This window comes from Eurytemora carolleeae, unplaced genomic scaffold (assembly GCF_000591075.1).
Source record: "Eurytemora carolleeae unplaced genomic scaffold, Eaff_2.0 scaffold108, whole genome shotgun sequence".
Taxonomy (NCBI): Eukaryota; Metazoa; Arthropoda; class Copepoda; order Calanoida; family Temoridae; genus Eurytemora; species Eurytemora carolleeae.
Window position 1 is genome coordinate 83,088 of NW_019396160.1, and position 18,057 is coordinate 101,144.

The 18,057-nt window shown below is 29.9% G+C and overlaps 1 protein-coding gene across 1 annotated transcript in view; it reads right to left on the minus strand.

Moving 5' to 3' along the window:
- The window catches only part of LOC111696792 (disks large homolog 5), a 62,166-nt gene that overhangs the window by 35,186 nt on the left and 8,923 nt on the right, over positions 1-18,057 (minus strand). The window contains exons 7-19 of the mRNA XM_023466527.1: positions 17,361-17,424; positions 17,139-17,221; positions 14,721-14,834; positions 14,079-14,123; positions 9,279-9,336; positions 6,089-6,166; positions 4,747-4,872; positions 4,041-4,091; positions 2,777-2,842; positions 1,529-1,626; positions 1,111-1,198; positions 544-618; positions 365-436 (exon numbers count right to left, since the gene is read on the minus strand). Of these exons, the coding sequence (XP_023322295.1) occupies positions 365-436; positions 544-618; positions 1,111-1,198; positions 1,529-1,626; positions 2,777-2,842; positions 4,041-4,091; positions 4,747-4,872; positions 6,089-6,166; positions 9,279-9,336; positions 14,079-14,123; positions 14,721-14,834; positions 17,139-17,221; positions 17,361-17,424 (1,018 nt within the window). The remainder of the gene's footprint in view (positions 1-364; positions 437-543; positions 619-1,110; positions 1,199-1,528; positions 1,627-2,776; positions 2,843-4,040; positions 4,092-4,746; positions 4,873-6,088; positions 6,167-9,278; positions 9,337-14,078; positions 14,124-14,720; positions 14,835-17,138; positions 17,222-17,360; positions 17,425-18,057) is intronic.

Consider the following 18,057-nt stretch of genomic DNA (forward strand, 5'->3'; position numbering starts at 1 on the left):
GGGGGGGGGGGGGATAAGCAATTTGCTGGGAAATATATCCCATTTTTTACTCAGTAATCTGCCCTGTACCTGCTTAGGAGCTGTAAACAAATTAATGCTTGAACCAGGATTCAAACTTTTTTCATAAAAGCTAACTATGTAGAACCCATGGTTGAAATAATTAAAAAACACAACAAAAATCATAAAATCCTTCTAATACTATGCCAAATTGAATTATTAGAGCCTTTATCTTTTATTTTTGCATTTTATTATTAAAATAAAATAAAAATAATTAATAATAAAATACTAAATAAATAAATAAAATAATAAAATACTCTAAACACTTTGCTGAAATTGTTTAATTCTTAAAAGACTTTTAACCCACCTTATTGTTTTTGATCGTCTCCGTGTCATGAGAGGACTCCAGATTTTCGCTAGAAATACTATCTCTCAGCGTCTACGTATTGGACAATTATCAACCAATCAAAATCGTATTAATAATTGTTTAGTTCAAAAAGTTAACACCAGATGTATCTGGGATACAATTGTAAAATTATCCAATTCCTTGTGCTTATCAATGTCCAGCCGAGACACGTAATCCTTTCGCAGATCGAAACCCAAACTGCTCTTTCCAGTTCCCTGTTCAATCAAAAACCAACGGTTTATATCAATGTTGCACTGGATAAAAACACTCTTAATTTTTCAATTTAAATCAACCAACCCGTTAATAGCAATTGATTTTAAAAAACTTGATCTTGGTGAAAAAACCGAAATCAGCTAAAGTTATTTTTGAGCATTTTTTGAAATTTTAAATTATTGTCAATCTAAAGTTGCCCCACCCCCCTGAATAATGGTGCATCTATATGTATACTGTAGGTAGATCCTCCATGATACGTTTTTATGAAGCCTTATGGTCAAAATAGCTAAAATACTAAATATTTGCATTTTAAAATTAATTTCTTATATGGCCCAGCCATTTTACTGTTTTGGCAATATTTTTGGACTAAACATTTTCAGCTAAATTGTTATAACTCATACTCTCTGAACAATGTTGTGAAAAATACAAACTGTTGTACAAACTGTTGTACAAACTGTTGTACAAACTGTTGTACAAACTGTTGGTTCCCCTGCCTTATCTCGTTCTCCCAACTTCTCCCTGAGTTCATGAGTATCCTTGATAGCTCTATCCCTATCCAACAACGCAGCATCGATCTCTCGCCTTAATATATACATTTAAAGAGACAGTAGAGTGAAGAGTGTGGAGTGTGGAGTGTGGAGTGTAGAGTGTAGAGTGTAGAGTGTAGAGTGTAGAGTGTAGAGTGTAGAGTGTAGACGTTATTTCAAGTATCTCGACAATTCTAGAGTTGCATGTTCAATTTACAATGACATTCTTAAAAGAATAGTTTTTTTTTTTAAATTGTGGGGTCTCTACAAAAGTGTCTATCGCATTATTGCTGCCGAACCAATTGTAAGAATTTAAAAATATTCAAGCTAGAAAAATGACGATATCCCGCATCGGTTATCAGAAAAAGATATAACATTAATTCACCTCAATAGTTCAACTCTACATATTAATCGTCTCTTCTCGTCATCTTCTGCTTTACTTTTACTCTCCACCTCTTTCATTCGCTGGTTCGTGTTGGAAACCTAGACAATGATAATTATAATATAAAATTACTAGCTGCAGGTCCGGCGTTGCCCCTTCAGTTTTAAACCCCTTAAAAAATTCGAATTTTGAAAACAATAGATTTTTTTTTAAAAATTTGGTCCAGCCGCTTTACTTGCTATAGCAAACATATAACGTGAAACCTTTAATAAAGAATACTTCGGAAGAATTTATCAAATGTCGTCTTGACAATTTTTCAATGAGTTTTATACTATATTACGTATATTTCAGTATTTGCGAAAATAAATAAATAGCCATGAATATGCGGGAACAGTTTTAAAGAGTTCCTTATAATCATTTAGTTAAAAAACTGCAGTATTCCATTATCATAAAGTGAAGAATACTACATTTGATGAATTCTTTCGATGTATTCGTTATTAAGGGTTTCACTGTATATGATTAAAGAGCTTTATTATACAGGGTGTCCCACATCATATTAGACCGAGAACGGGTCTAAATTACGATTTTCGGGACTAATTAGAAAATTTGATTAGAATGAATCATTTTGAAAAATAACATAAGGCTTATATAAGAATTTTCTTGCGAAAAATGATTAGTTTTTCGAGTATTAAGGGTTTATTTTGGTGTTAAAGATTGGAGATAATCTAATATGATATGGGACGCTATGTATAGATGATTCCAACAAGTATTGAAAATAAGAGTGAAAATATTTGGCACTTGTTTTGATTATTCTTGCCTTCTTCTTTTGAAGTGTCTTCTTGATTTAATCGAATTTTTTCAAACCATTCGTTCGAATATTTACGTTAAATGCAAACAAAAACAAAACAATATTCAATAGTTCAATGACAGTCGTCAAAAATAAATAACCAGTGCTTAAAATGTAATTTCAAGTATTTTCTTTTAACAACTTTACCCTTTTAAGCCCTGTCTGATCAGGACTGAATAAGATATCCGTGGTTTTCTATTTGATTCTTATTGATGAATTCCAATTGTGGATTCTCTATAAAAGTGAAATTGTGCGAATAAAACATCTTCCAAAAAAGAACAAAGCCGATATCTTTCACATTATTGATCATTTAACGGTTTAAAGGAAATCGTTGTGAATCGTGCATTCCCCGCTTTTTAAATGGAGGGTTACTATAAAATTACCTCTACAGTCCCTTTTTTTACCTCTTCTTGTAGTTTCTCTATCTCCTTGTGTACAGAGTCCCTTTCCGACATTATCATAGCGTACTCCTAGAATAGATCAGTTATATCATAGAATAGACAGTTATATCATAGAATAGATTAGTTATCTATTAGAATAGATCAATTATTTCATTGAATAGAACAGTTATCTCTTAGAATAGAACAGTTATCTCCTAGAATAGATCAGTTATCTCCTAGAAGAGAACAGTTATCTCATAGAATAGATCAGTTATCTCCTAGAATAGAACAGTTATCTCCTAAAATAGATCAGTTATCTCCTAGAATAGAACAGTTATCTCCTAGAATAGATCAGTTATCTCCTAGAATAGAACAGTTATCTCTTAGAATAGAACAGTTATCTCATAGAATAGAACAGTTATCTCATAGAATAGAACAATTATCTCATAGAATAGAACAGTTATCTCCTAGAATTGAACAGTTATCCCATAGAATAGTAGTTATTTCCTAGAATAGAACAGTTATTTCAAAGAATAGAGCAGTTATCCCATAGAATAGAACAGTTATCTCATAGAAAAGATCATTTATTTCATACAATAGAAGAATTATCTCATATAAAAGCCTACCAAATGAAAACTTCAATTGCCTTTGTCTGCCCCTATGTTGGATTTCCCCTATGAAAAAATAAAATTGCGCATTTTTTGGAAAAGTTTGATAGCCCCTTAAGAGAAGCTTCAATGTCCACAGAAATAAGCTTGATTGCCCGTAAGGACAAACTAAATTGCTCTAAGAAAAATACATAATTGCCCCTTATTGCCCAGGGAATTCAATGCTTCTCGGGAAAAGATGGATTGCCCCTGAAGAAAAGTTTCCCCTGGTTGAATAAAGTTTTGTATCTGCCCTGGATATCTGTATCTGTATCTTCCATGGATAGCTGTATCTGTGTTTCAATAGAAACAAGAAGTTAGATTGATAATGACAGAATAGAATAGAAGTAGTAGTATTCAGGCAATCTATTAGTTTAAACAATATGTAGAACTAGATTCGAGATGGAATGAGTTTAGCTTATATTTTGAAGCTAAACTACCTTCCACTCTTGAGAGCTTAACTATTACCTTAAAAACCCTCTTCCACATTTCTCATAAAAACGCTTTGATTATTTTAACAGAAAGTATTTATCATAAAGGTTTTTAGCTGTTGAAACTGTCTGTTTTTTTCCTGCTTTTAAAATTTGAGTATGATATTTTTTCTAAATTAGTAAACACTCCATTCAATGTTGAAAACTAACCTGCATTGCTGAATTTCGCTCGTCGGTCAACTTCTTTATATCTTTGCTCGCCTAAACAACAATTTCAAACTTAGTCTAGATTTTGTCTGACAGAATCATATTTTAAGTATGTTGGCATCAGGTCGCAAAGATATCGCCTGCGACATTAGGTTGCAAAGATTTAAAAATTTAAGTCTAAGGTATTTTAGTTTCTTTGTAAAGAAAATGACCCGCCCCCTTCCCCCCTTCCTTTCTAAAAATAGTAAATAAATTTTATAATCAATTGAATCTTTTTTTCTTCTCATTAAAAATTTTTTTCACACCCAATAAGTAATTCAATTCCTTACAAGTTAAAAACTATCTTTATAAACAGTTTGTTGTGAATCTTTATGACAAAACAATGTTTGTTTATTTCCTTGTGGTTTTTACATTTTTTACTATCGATTTTGATGGTTATCTTATCTTATCACCCCAGACCGAAATATATTTTCAATAAAATCTGGAACTAACATCACCTTTAATAACTCTATGAGGTTTAGTCCATCATCTTTAGGTGGAATATCGATTTAATTTTTAAAAAATAGAAAATAAGAGAGGAACGAATTCATCTTTTAAGATTAAATTTTAAAATTGAAAAAAAATTTCAAAAGTCAGCGTACGAGGTATTCAAACTAGGTACAGCTGGTTCAACTAATTGTAAAAAATGAAGAAAAAACAATTGATTCACCTTGATTCTGATTGCCATTGCTTGATTGATTTCCTTGACAGCCTCCTCGTGCTGTCGTTGAACCTTGGCAAGAGCATCCCTGAACTCGTTCCGTTCCCGTAGCGCCTGATCCCATTGCCGAATTGCCTAAAAAATATTATTTTAATTAATTTAGTTGTTGTTAACAGTGGAATAACATTTTTTTGGACCGTTTTTTAATTTTCATTTTGGTCCCATTAGAAATGTCAAATTTATTTTACCAAATGATATTTACAAAATAAAAAAGTGACTCTGAAAACCTGCAATTTACAGTTGTTCACAAAAACAGTAGAAACAGAACAAAAAGAAATAAGATCTTTAAAGATCTGTAAAAATAAGAAGGAGAAAGGCAGAGTGAACACAAAAGGCTGATTGCTAAGTGAATAAGTTTAGGCTGGGGGTAAAAAGAATATGGAGGAGTGAAGAACCGAGGATTACTTAGTATTTATAAAAAGGAAGAAATGGTGTTAGTTTGATTTGATTTTATAGAATAAAAGATGGAGGTAATGGCAACAAGGAGGGGAAGGTGCCAGGATAGGAGGGGGGGATGATTTTGGATGTGGGAAGTAGGGAGTAGATTGGAGAGTAGGGAGAGGGAAAGATTGGAGAGTAGGGAGGGGGAGTAGATTAGAGAGCAGGGAGGGGGAGAGATTGGAGAGTAGGGTATGAGCAGAGAAAATATAATATATTTTCAGAGCTAAGTCGCAATTTGATTAAGTCAAATAATTCATTTAACCAATGAAAAGAAAAAATGTTATACTATGCATATTGCATATGCTTGTAAAATTCTTTTTAAAAATTCATGTTCTGGCTCAAATCAATTCATGTACTGGCTTAAATCATTAACGTATTTGAATTATCTTATTCATGTACCGGCTCAATTTGATTCATGAACAGACCTAATTCTAAGTCTATACTTAACAAACAGATAAAGTTTTAAATTATAACCCCCCCCCCCCAAAAAAAAACATCCATTTTAATGTACGTCTTTTAAGCTTTCGAAAATCAATGTGGTTCTGATGCCTTTTTAGAATCGTCAAAATTAACTGATTTATAAAAATTTTTAATTTTTTTTTGCTATTTAAAAAATAAGAATATGGACAGATTTCTTCGTATCTCCGTCAATTTTTAATGTGCAAAGATTTTAAACCACATTTAGAAATTACCATTACTAGCAGTTTTATTTTACAATTGTTTTAACTGCGATGCTAGGAAAAATTGTGTTCACGTAATAACGCCGCACTCAACAAAGACTGAACAAAAACGATAAACATGGAAGTCGTCACTTAATTCTCATGTTTATTGGGACACTCTGTATACTAACCTGAGTACATTGCTGTTTGAACTTGTTCCTCTCTGATAGAATTTCCTCGTACTGTTTCTTGTACCGTAGCACCTCCTCCTGTACATAATACAACAAATAAATTATGTAAACCAAATTTAATGGATTTGAACAGGGTCGCTGAACTATCTACCACCGGTTCAAATCTTGAATCCCCGATTAAAAGTTGAAGATAAATACGGATTTAAAACAAACAGTGATAAGGATTAGAACCGACAGTAAGTAGTTCAGCAACCTCTTCAATTCATTAAATTCGACAAGAGAAATATGTCTTATTTGGGCAGTCAACGCCAGTACAAGTAGCGGTGAGAAAAGAAACCTGCATAGAAACCTGTCATACAATTCTGTGGCTGCAATTAAGGTTGCAACAAACTAGCTTAATGCTTTCAGTTTTAGAAAAATCATGTAAAAAATGATTTCACAGCTTCTTCTTTCAACATTAACTATTTTCTAAATTGAAAACGTCAAAATTCCATGCATACCTCCATGTTGACTACAAAACGTAGATTTTACATTTTAAACCTGGAGAAAATATCAAAACTTAAATCATACTCTATTTGATTGTTAAAATGTTTCCAATGACCATGGATTTCATAGGAGAATACGTTTTATAATAAAAAAGTAAATCTTATTCGTAACAATTTATTTGGGTGTCGTGTGATTTTTACTAGGATATTGCTTATTTTGATTTTTTAAATCTTTTTTTAATTCAAAGACTGACCACAGAACTTAATAATTGTTTTTATGTGCGTAGTGTTTACTGTCTAAAAAGATATGAAAAATTTAGAAACACAACAATATTTTTTACTTGCGGTACAAGTATTTTGTATAAGAACTAACTAGTACATTACACTACAATAGTACACTTTTATTGTGTACACAAAATGTGAGTACATTGTCATTTTAATAGTACACTTCCATTTTCCTATGAAAAATAATATAAACTTGGACAACACCGGGCACTCCAGCTAGTTACCATTTTGATAGTATACTTTCATTATATATTCCCTTGTTTGAAGACTTGAGTAGATGAGGTGAAGAGAATATTATGGTTTGAATATTAATCCTCTAACTAATGAGGTTTGTGAGATTATGAATAGTTAATTATATAGAAGAGTACAATACATCATACTGTGGGATACCACATCCTGGAATTCAAGAGAGCAAACCTCAATTTTCTTTTTCGGGGCCAACTTAGGTTTTCATGTTTATCGAGTGACTAAAATGCTAAAAAGAGAAGAGACAAATGCCTCATTCATTACAGTGACACAAAAAGTTCAAATTTATTTAGCAATTATATTATTATTATGATTAATTTTAGATATTTAACATGCATTATTATATTGAAAGCTTAGGAGCAGAATTGGAAATTAAAATACCTTTAAGGAGAAAAGTGCTGAGCAATCAACTTTACACAAACATATATGGTGAAAGGAGATAAAAAAAATTTAATAAAAATTAAAAGAATAAAAAGACAAGACAGTGTTTCATTAGATGTAACTTAAGAGGTTTAAAATAGAATTGTATTGAAGTCATGTATTTTAACTTACTTTAAATATCAAGAGAAAACATTGTATCCAAATAAAAACAACTTCATATATTTACAATAGTAAGAAAACTTTACACACAGGCGCGGATATAGAGTGGGGTTATGGGGTCGACCCCCCCCCCTTTTTGAAAAAGAGGGACAATAATTGGACCCCCCCCCCTTTCTAGAGACTATTTTAAAAGTTTATTTTGACTGTTTTCTAGCATATACTTTAAGGTCCTTTAATGCTGTAAAGTAAATGAATATGATTCTTTCCTATTTTGAAAATAAAGTTATTTATGATTTATGAATTGCATTATAGTTACAGTTTTTAGTAACATTACAGCCACACCAAAACTATAGTAGGTGTCAAATTTTGTGACATTTTTCAGAAATCATTTTACACTTAGCAAAATTGTACTCTACTTGGAATGTTTTAAAATGCAATTTTTACAAAAATAGCTCCCTGAAATAGGTTGTAATGATTAAAATGTAAAAAAAAAACACTAATACATGGGTATTTTTGAAAATCAAATAAGAGAATATAAAAATGTTATAAATTTACAAATTTAAAGCAAAAACATATTGGGTTCGTCCAAGTATACAATTTTTGGGCCCCCCTCCCCCATTTTTTAATATTAAAATGAGATATCCGTCCCTCAACCTATCCTTGCTATCCTTTGTCAATATTTGTCTTGCCTGAGATTCCTGAATTAAAAATTTGAAAGTACCGTTCTAACCCAGGTGGCAATATTTTTACATATTTTAAGAGTAATTTGTTAATTTAAGCACTTAAAATATTCACTCTAAATTCCGTTTTGGTGGCCTGTTAAACTAGACTCAGGCATAATATAGGTCTTCTAGCATCCTTCCTCTCCCAGGTTGACACACCCTGTACGGTCTACACTGTACATAACTTTATGTACAACATGTGCTAGGTGTTCACTGTACATAACTTTAGATACACCCTGTACAATGTACATAACTTAATGTAAACACTGTAAGCTGTAAATAACAAAGTGCCTGTACACTGTACACTGTACCTAACTTGGTGTGCAAACTGAACACTACACAAACTTCATGACTTTACATAATATAGAACTGTCTAGTGTCTACACTGTGTAACATACATACATAATTTACACAGCCTGTAAACCGTAAATACCAACCCTCTAAATCATTCACAATGTAAGTACAGGCTTACCTGGATTACTAAATGTACAGTGAGAACCGAAAAATTGTGGAATAGGAAGACGTCATTACAGCAGTACTTATGTGTATTTGATGATGATACGCGGCAAATAGTGTTTCTTATTAAGTTAATGGAGTCTGTTTACAATAAACAATTGCTGTGTCTTGTGGTCTTTGAACTATTTTAAGTCATTGCTTAAGTCTACAAGTCGTCTTCCTATTCCCGAGTATTCTAGTTCTCTTAGTAAACTGCATTACACACGAGATTTAAACAAACTCTAAGATTGTAAGATAAAACACAATAATTTAGGGGAGACAGGCCCCGATCAAGATTGTAAGAACGAAATTTATCTAGCAAAAACTTAGAAAATCAAGAATAATAAATGTTCTCTAATATATATGTAATTCTAAGATGTTCTTCCTTATTAAAACTAGAACTAAAACTATTCCTACCTGTAAATGTTCTAGTTTAGCTAATGCAGAAGAATGAGAGGCGACAAGGTCTTCATATCTGAAAGTAGTATGGAAAATTAATGAAGTAATTAAAGCCTGTCTCTGTTGTATATTGGATGGAAAATTAATGATGTAATTAAAGCCTAAGATGGAAAATAAAGCTTTTACATTCAGCTTTAACTATTTGAGTAGACCTAACCAATCCCAGCAAGGAAAATAACTCCTTAACTAAGTTTAGATAATTTTACTTCCACAACAGATCACAAAACTAATTTGGTTTGTAGAAGTAAACAAAACTAAAAAGTTTAAAAGTTCTTCGAAAATTTTATTGACATAATTGTTATAATTATGGGTCCATAATCCTTTCCATACATAATCTCTGTAAATTTTTGATTGCAAAGGTATTTCAAGATTTCAATGTAATTGAAATAATCGTTTATAGTGTTTATTCCCCCCTTTCCGCTTTCAGTTTCATATTTGGTAGGAGGTTAAGGAAACCCAAGTAAAGTTTAACCGAGGTGTTCCAAAGAAATTCTATAGGTTTAGAGGAATGTAAACTAATTCAAGTAAAAACTCAGCTTTCCAAACCAGTTCATCCCAACACAGAAAATGTTCGACTTAGATATTAGATAGAAAGGAAATCGGGTGATGACTTGTATTTTTTTATTGTCAAAATTACAAAATTATTATTAAATGAAAAGAAGTAATTGTGTAAAGATAAAAATACACACCCCTATCTAGTAAACAACTGTCATTACTGTTATAATAAGTTTTCCTTATTTACATTTTAACCAAAACTTTTACAAGATGATTAACATCACAAAACTTAATTTTCAAAACCAACTCTAAATATCACAATAATTTGGTAATAATTTGATTTTTGCAAATCTTAAATATTTGTTGAAAACATAAGAATGGAAAATTAAATGTAAAAAACCCTCACATAATTAAAGTTGACACAAAAATTACTTGTTTCTGAAAAAGTTAAAAATATTCTAAGATAAATTAATGAAGTAATTAAAACCTGTCTCTGTTGTATATTTAATCTTAATGGTTTAATTAACAACTTTTAATCATGGTTTATCAAAATAATCTTTTCACAGATAAAAAAGTGGGAATTGTTTTTATAAAACACATTTAAAAGTCATCATGGAGTTTAGTTAGCAACATTGTACTTGTTAGCTGTTAAGCAATAATTATTTTAGGATTGAAAACAATTATTTTGCTAAAGGGAAAATTTCCAATGTTGGAATAAGTTTTATTTAACGTAGTATAATCAAATTTGATCAAATCTGAAAAAGAACCAAACATGGAACCCGCAGACCACCCTGAGTGCAGCGCAAGTTTGTTACCAGTCTGCTAAAATCTTAAGGACAATTAGCTGATTAGATTTTTGTTTATTTAGTGACAACTCCACTTTTACAAGAAATTGCTGATGTAAAATTGAGCTTTATTTGTATTTAACTGAATAAATTATTAAAAGAATTTATTATTTACAAACAGAAAAGTAGTTTATTGAGTTCCATTAAAAAATTCAATAAATCTAGTTCCCCCCCCCCTGCCCCCCTCATATATAATGTAGTACTGTTAAAGAAACCCTCACATTTTGTTTGTAATATTGAACTAGCTAAACTATTTTTAAATTAAAAACATTTCGTACAACATTGTTAACAGAATGGTTAAGGACACATCACTTTTTTAACCCTAAAATTTTAATTTTTTTATAGCTAACAATATCTTAATGTTATTGCTAAATGTGTAAGAAATATGAGAGAATAAACTGTAGATAGTCTCAAGAGCTTATCAATCAATTTATCCAATCATATTGTTTAGAGGATTAGTGACACATGGATCCATTTACGTATCAACTCAATCTTATATTCATTCTTATATTTTTGCCATTTAATTTATACTTTACTTTACTACAGGCATTTAAGTTATATTCTTTTTGTTTATGCAATATACAATCCGAAGTTTGTACTGCCACAGAATTTCTTCTAGAGTGTTTGTTTAGGCTTAGGACTATCAACCCTAGCTGGTACAACAAGGACTTCATCTCCTTGATCCTTCTGCAGACCTGCATCCTTCAGACCAGAGACGAAACCCCAGCTATCACAATTAAACCACTTCTGTCCATGATAATTCACATTTGAATATTGATAAATTCTCATTTAAATTATACCTAAAATGGCCATCCTAGAGTTTCTTGATAAAAAATTAATGAAAGAAATTACAATCTAATCCTGTTAAACATTGGTATTCCTTGTGCATGTTATATATTCTTAAACTTATTCTTATACTTATTATTTTATTTGGAATTTCTAATCATCCTCTAATAAATTGAGAGAAATCAAGACATATTAACTTATTCTTGTATTTATTATATTTTTAGCCTTTCTATTCATTCTTATATTCATTGAGAGCATTCAAGACATATTAACTTATTCTTATATTTATTATATTTTTAGCCTTTTTATTCATTCTTATATTCATTAAGAGCATTCAAGACATATTAACTTATTCTTATATTTTTTATCATATTTTTCCTTTATATTCGTCTTTTAATTCAATACAGGCATTAAGGATATATTAACTTATTCTTATATTTATTATTAAATTTTAGCCTTTATATTCATCTTTTACTTTAATACAGGCATTTAAGACATATTAACTTATTATTATATTTATTATTATATTGAAATATAATAATAACTTATTTATATTCATCCATTAGTTTAATACAGCTATTTAAGATACATAATTTATCTAGAATTGTCTCACTTAACCCACTCGGGATTCGTCAATAAAGCCTTGGGTATGTTATTGAACCCTTTAGGGTTCAAATTTCCATTGGTTCAAATTTTTCTGAGAGTATTCATGTCTTCCCATATTCATGTATTCATTTATCCATTCATTGTTTTAATTTATTAGTGAACTCAAGTATTCATAATCTATTAATTTATTAATTTATACATTAATTTATCTTTAAATGTATAAATTCTTATTTCTTCCTTCATTTATATATGTGTTTATGTGTTTATGTGTTTATGTGTTTATGTGTTTATGTGTTTATGTGTTTATGTGTTTATGTGTTTATGTGTTTATGTTTATGTGTTTATGTGTTTATGTGTTTATGAGTTTGTGTGTTTGTGTATTTATGTATTTATGTATTTATGTATTTATGTATTTATGTATTTATGTATTTATGTATTTATGCGTTTATATTGTATTTATGTATTTATGTATTTATGTATTTATGTATTTATGTATTTATGTATTTATGTATTTATGCATTTATGTATTTATGTATTTATGTATTTATGCGTTTATATATGTATTTATTTGTTCATTTATTGATTTTTTTTTTTATTAATTTTAATTTATTCATTAATTCATGAATAAATGTATAAATGTATATATATTCATATATCTATTTATTCATTTATTCATTTATTCGTTTATTCATTTATTCATTTATTCATTTATTCATTTATTCATTTATTCATTTATTCATTTATTCATTTATTCATGTTTTCCTTCTTTCTCTATCCATCAATATAAAGAATAATGAAATCAATCTACCGTATCTTTTTCCCTGACTAACTCTCAATATATTCAAAAACAAAGATTCCTCCAAAAAAAAGATATATGTATATTATTTTAAGATGGTAAAGTTTGTCTTAAATCTTTTTATATAATTAAAAGCATGATGAAGATGCATAATTTAAAGCTGTTCAAAACATTGTTAACACCTATTTTTTGCAAAACTTATAATGATGTTTGATGTTAGTTGAAAAATTAAATCTGAATGATTTCCAAAAAAGTAAACCCACCGGAATTCTTGTAAGTTTAATGTTTGTTTCTTGGATAAATATATTTTGGAAAAACTTTTATCTAAATATAATTAATTCAAATGTTCTTTTTATATTTTTGTCATAAACATTCATGACTGACTAAAAAACTAAGTTTGTTAAGCTATAAAACTTCTTCAAGTACTTGCAAAGTAAAAAATATTTAAAAAAATGAAAACAGCTGTTGGCAGAAAAAATGTGTGAATTTAAGGCCAATTTACAATTTTACCATGAACTACTTTAAGGTTTGGAAATATAATATTTTTTTATCTTGGTATGATTTGATTCTGACCAGATACCATTCGGCAAAAGTTTATTTGAATGTTAACAGACATTTCTAAATTTAACTACTTTGAAGAGCAGAAATGTATAAAAAATCCAAAAAAAAAACGCATTTTTATATATTTACGCATAATTTGACACAGACCCACCTTGGACAGAAACATTTATAGCCAACCCGCATCGTTAAATTTAACAATGTTAAAGTTTCAAAAATAAGTGTCGAATACCTGTTTCACAACGGTACCAACTATCAGAAGAAAAATGGGATAAATATCATCGTGTTATTTTATCTGGGAAAGTGATAAATGCTGACAGTTTCCTTATATTTGTCTATTCTAGTTACTTACAAAGAGAAACCTACAATGTAAATTAACTATGAAGGACAATTCATCATTTTTTATCAGACAAAGGTTTAAAGGGTTACGTTGGGAATCAGACATGCCATTTTATTCAAAAACTGTTAAAAATCTATCCTAAATCTATTAAGCATGTTTGCGTAGAGAGTCTAAAATGTTGCGGTTGTTTTCGCAGAATTGGAAAAATTAATAATTTTTTTTATAAGAAGTACGTAAAAGGCTAAGAAAACTTGATATCCATTTTTTCATTTCTCTACCCCCCTCCCCCTCAACATCGAAAAGGATTCTGAAATAATCTACTGAACACTAACCTCTGATTAACGAGTCCGTAGTCATCTTTCACACTCTCATATTTCCTAACAGATCAACTCTCAGCAATCAATAAAAAGTTATATTAAAATTAACTTGAGTTCTTTAGAAAATTATAAAATCTTCAAAACCAGCTGTCATCCTGTCATTGGTCATTTATTTATTAATCTGTATTCGATATCCCGCATGGTAATCGTACCAGGGAGGATTAAATGAAGTTATCCACAAATTTAAGTGTTTAAAAACAAAAAAACCGGCACCGCGCAAATCAATAAAAGAACTTTTTGATTATATTTCCAATGATTTCTAGAAAGGAGAGCATGTAAACTTAACGGACACATTTATTTTATTTTTCAGAAAAAATTCCAACGTTTGTTGTCCCATCTGTAGATATGAATGTTATTTAGGTGAACGCACGGTAAACTAGAGGTCCTGGATATAAGTCCAGTGAGTTTAACTTTACCCATTAGATGTAGATTTTTCGTATTTGCTATTTAATACTTATTTGTTGGACATTGAATTTTATAATTTTAAGTATATAAGGTTTTTTACACTATTTCAGGCAGATTTTGAATAAGAGATCAACAGATACTAAAAATATTCCATTATAAACAGGATGTTGCTTGTTTAGCGTGAGCGCCTGCCTAAGGAGTGTACCATACATGATACTCATACTCTCTCCTCCTCCTTCTATATTCAGGATCTCCTGCTGCTGGCGTCTCATCTCACCGATCTCCTTCCGATCATCCTCAAGAAACCTAGGTTGGAAACTTATAAATACAGAGTTAGGATTTAAAGAGACAGTAAGTGTAATTTCAAGTGACCCTCCATGCAAAGATGGCAATGCCCGATTCATAACGGTACCATTAAAGCCGTTATATGATCAATAATGTGGAAGATATTGACAATTATCTAGATGAAAAAGTGTTTTCATTCTGATACCTAAAAGATGTTTTTCTGCAGGAGAAATGCGCAAATCGTTTTGTAGAGAAACCTCAATTGAAAATAAATAGTTTTCAAAATCATTAACATTGATTCATGCTTGATCAGATAGAGCTTTTAAGAACACTGTTGTGTATAGAGCATTGTCATATTTCCAGGAAGGGTCACTTGAAATAACGCTTACAGTCCCTTTAAAGAACTGAAGAGAAGTCTCTCTGTCAAGATCAAATCTGTCTGTTCCAATTTGAACCCGAGTTATCATTACAGATGTGCTTCAACAAGTCAGAAATGATTCAACTACTTCGCATTATTTATAATTCTAACCTCAGTTGACTTTTAACCAGGCTCAATTACAAAATCAAACATGAAAGTTTTGTAGAGGTAATAAAGCTTTGCAAATTTTGAACCAAAGGAGTAGACGAACAAGAGCTGAAAACTTTAGAATGGTGGATATTGAGATTAACGCTTGATCCTCTCTTTTTCATAATATCGAGACTAACCTAATCTTGTACTTCTATCCTGAAAAGTGTATAAAAATCAACCAATCAGAGTCCCGTATATGGAGCCGATAAATTTAAAATTTTGCGCGCCATTTAAGATTATTTACACAAACGGGAGGGACTCTCTAAATTTAAAAAACCCGGTTTTAGATTTTTTTCTAATATATCCAAGAAACAACGGTTTAAGAAGAAAATCAAAAGTGTGTCCATTGGATTCTCAGATTAAGTTATTGGGAATAAGGATATCTCATTCAAAAGTTTTCAGCTCAGTTTACGCAACTGAAATTAATTTTTAAATGTCTAAAAACTGAAATTAATTTTAAAAATCAATAATAATGAGTAATAAATCGTGAATTTCTTTTATAAAAAAACTAAAAAGGATCTTATAAATTGTAACTGAAAGGTGCTGTGTGAACTGTGAACATTTAGTATTTAAAAAAAAATCTTTGGCGACATACCATAAATAAATAGCTCATGCTAATGTACAGCAGACAGAGGATTTGATTTATGCTAATTATCAAACAACTAATTCTTCTTACACTAATCCAAGGAATAAATGAATACAAAGCATGCCCTGGGAAACCTGCATAGTGTAAGTACCTTAGGAACTCGGATTTAAAGTATAGACTATATTAGAATTTCGATATTAGCTACTTGACAACCCACCCCACCACATCCCATCCCCACCCCACCCCCATGAAAATTAGCTAAAATCTTACATAAAATGTGTCACAATATGTATCAAGTTTTAGTCTTTACTTAATATAATCTAAATGTGATATGTGATACCCCTGACAAATTGTATTGGCACTCCCTTTAACAAGGTTTATCTTTTCTAAGAGCTTAATTGAAAGAACAGAGCTGAAAACTATAGAATTGTGTATATCGAGATCAATGGTTCATCTCCTCTTCTCTTTCCTTTATCGATTTATTTAATCTTACATTAAAATCTAGGAAAGTGTCTAAATTTTAACCAATAGAGTGGCGCATGCAAAATCCCGAAAAGCCAATCAGAAACCGGGAAATTTAAAATTTTACGCACCATTTAATGAAAGAACTCTCATTGGTCAGAATCTAATAACGATATCCGAAAAAAAAGAGAAAAATATAGAGAGAAATTAAAAGTATCCATATTGGGAATTCAGATTAAGCGTTTGGGTATCAAATCTGTTCCCAGATCTAAACAGCCAATCAGAAGCTGAGAAAATTTTGGCGCGCAATCAATGATAGATCATTTCCCTCTCTTTTTCCGCTGATAATCGTTAATTCATGTTTCATATTAAGACCGAATTTAAAGAATTTGAGCCGCGACTTGAATTTGAGACGTGGCTTAAATAGGATTGGTACCTCTTAAAATTGTATTCAATGTTTCAAGATTTAAGCCGGCGATCAATTGAAACCGGTTTGGGGCGGATTTGAGACGCGGCTCAAATTCATAAAATTTGGACTCTGAACTATTTTATTGGATATCCAATTGTGACGCTCCATTATTCCATTATTTCTCAGGAATACTGGTTGATAGGTTGGGATCAAGGTTGGGATTAAGATTGGATCAAGGTAGGATCAAGGTAGGATCAAGGTAGGATCAAGGTTAGATGTATGGTTGGGATCCAGGGTTACCTTCTAAGACTTGTGACCTCCTGCTCCATCCTTTGGTTTTCTAAAACTACATCATTGTATCGAGTTCGTAGATTCTCAGCCTCCTACAAAAAAATATTTTTGTTTTAAAAAAATTGGACTGCTTAGTTTTTTCTTGCAGTCAACAATGCCGGCACTAATTAAATGAAAAAGAGGGTAAAACATAAATAAAAATTATAAATAATACATATAACATAATTTCACCTGTCTGTAGTATTCAACATCCTTCATCGCTTGTTCTATCTTCTTTAACCCTTCAAGATGTTGCCTGGAAGTACAATTTATTATCGTTAGTAATAATAATAATGATAATCGCAGTCTACCCTTCTAAGGAATAGTCTTAAGTTCCCTCCCATTTATATAATTAAAATCATTTTAATATTATTATTTACATCATTATTATCATTTTGTATTATTATTTGCATCGTTTTAATCATTTTATATTATTATTTACATCGTTATTATTATTTTGTATTATTATTATCATTTTATATTACTATTTGCATCGTTAGTATCATTTTTTATTATCATCATCATCATTATTATTATTTTGTATTATTATTATCATCGTTATTATCATTTTATATTATTATTTGCATCGTTTTAATCATTTTATATTATTATTTACATCGTAATTATTATTTTGTATTATTATTATCATTTTATATTATTATTTGCATCGTTAGTATCATTTTTTATTATCATCATCATCGTTATTATCATTTTATATTATTATCATCATAGTTATTATTATTATTATTAATTTGTATTATTATTATTATTATTATTTTGTATTATTATTATTATTATTATTATTTTGTATTATTATTATTATTATTATTATTTTGTATTATTATTATTATTATTATTATTTTGTATTATTATTATTATTATTATTATT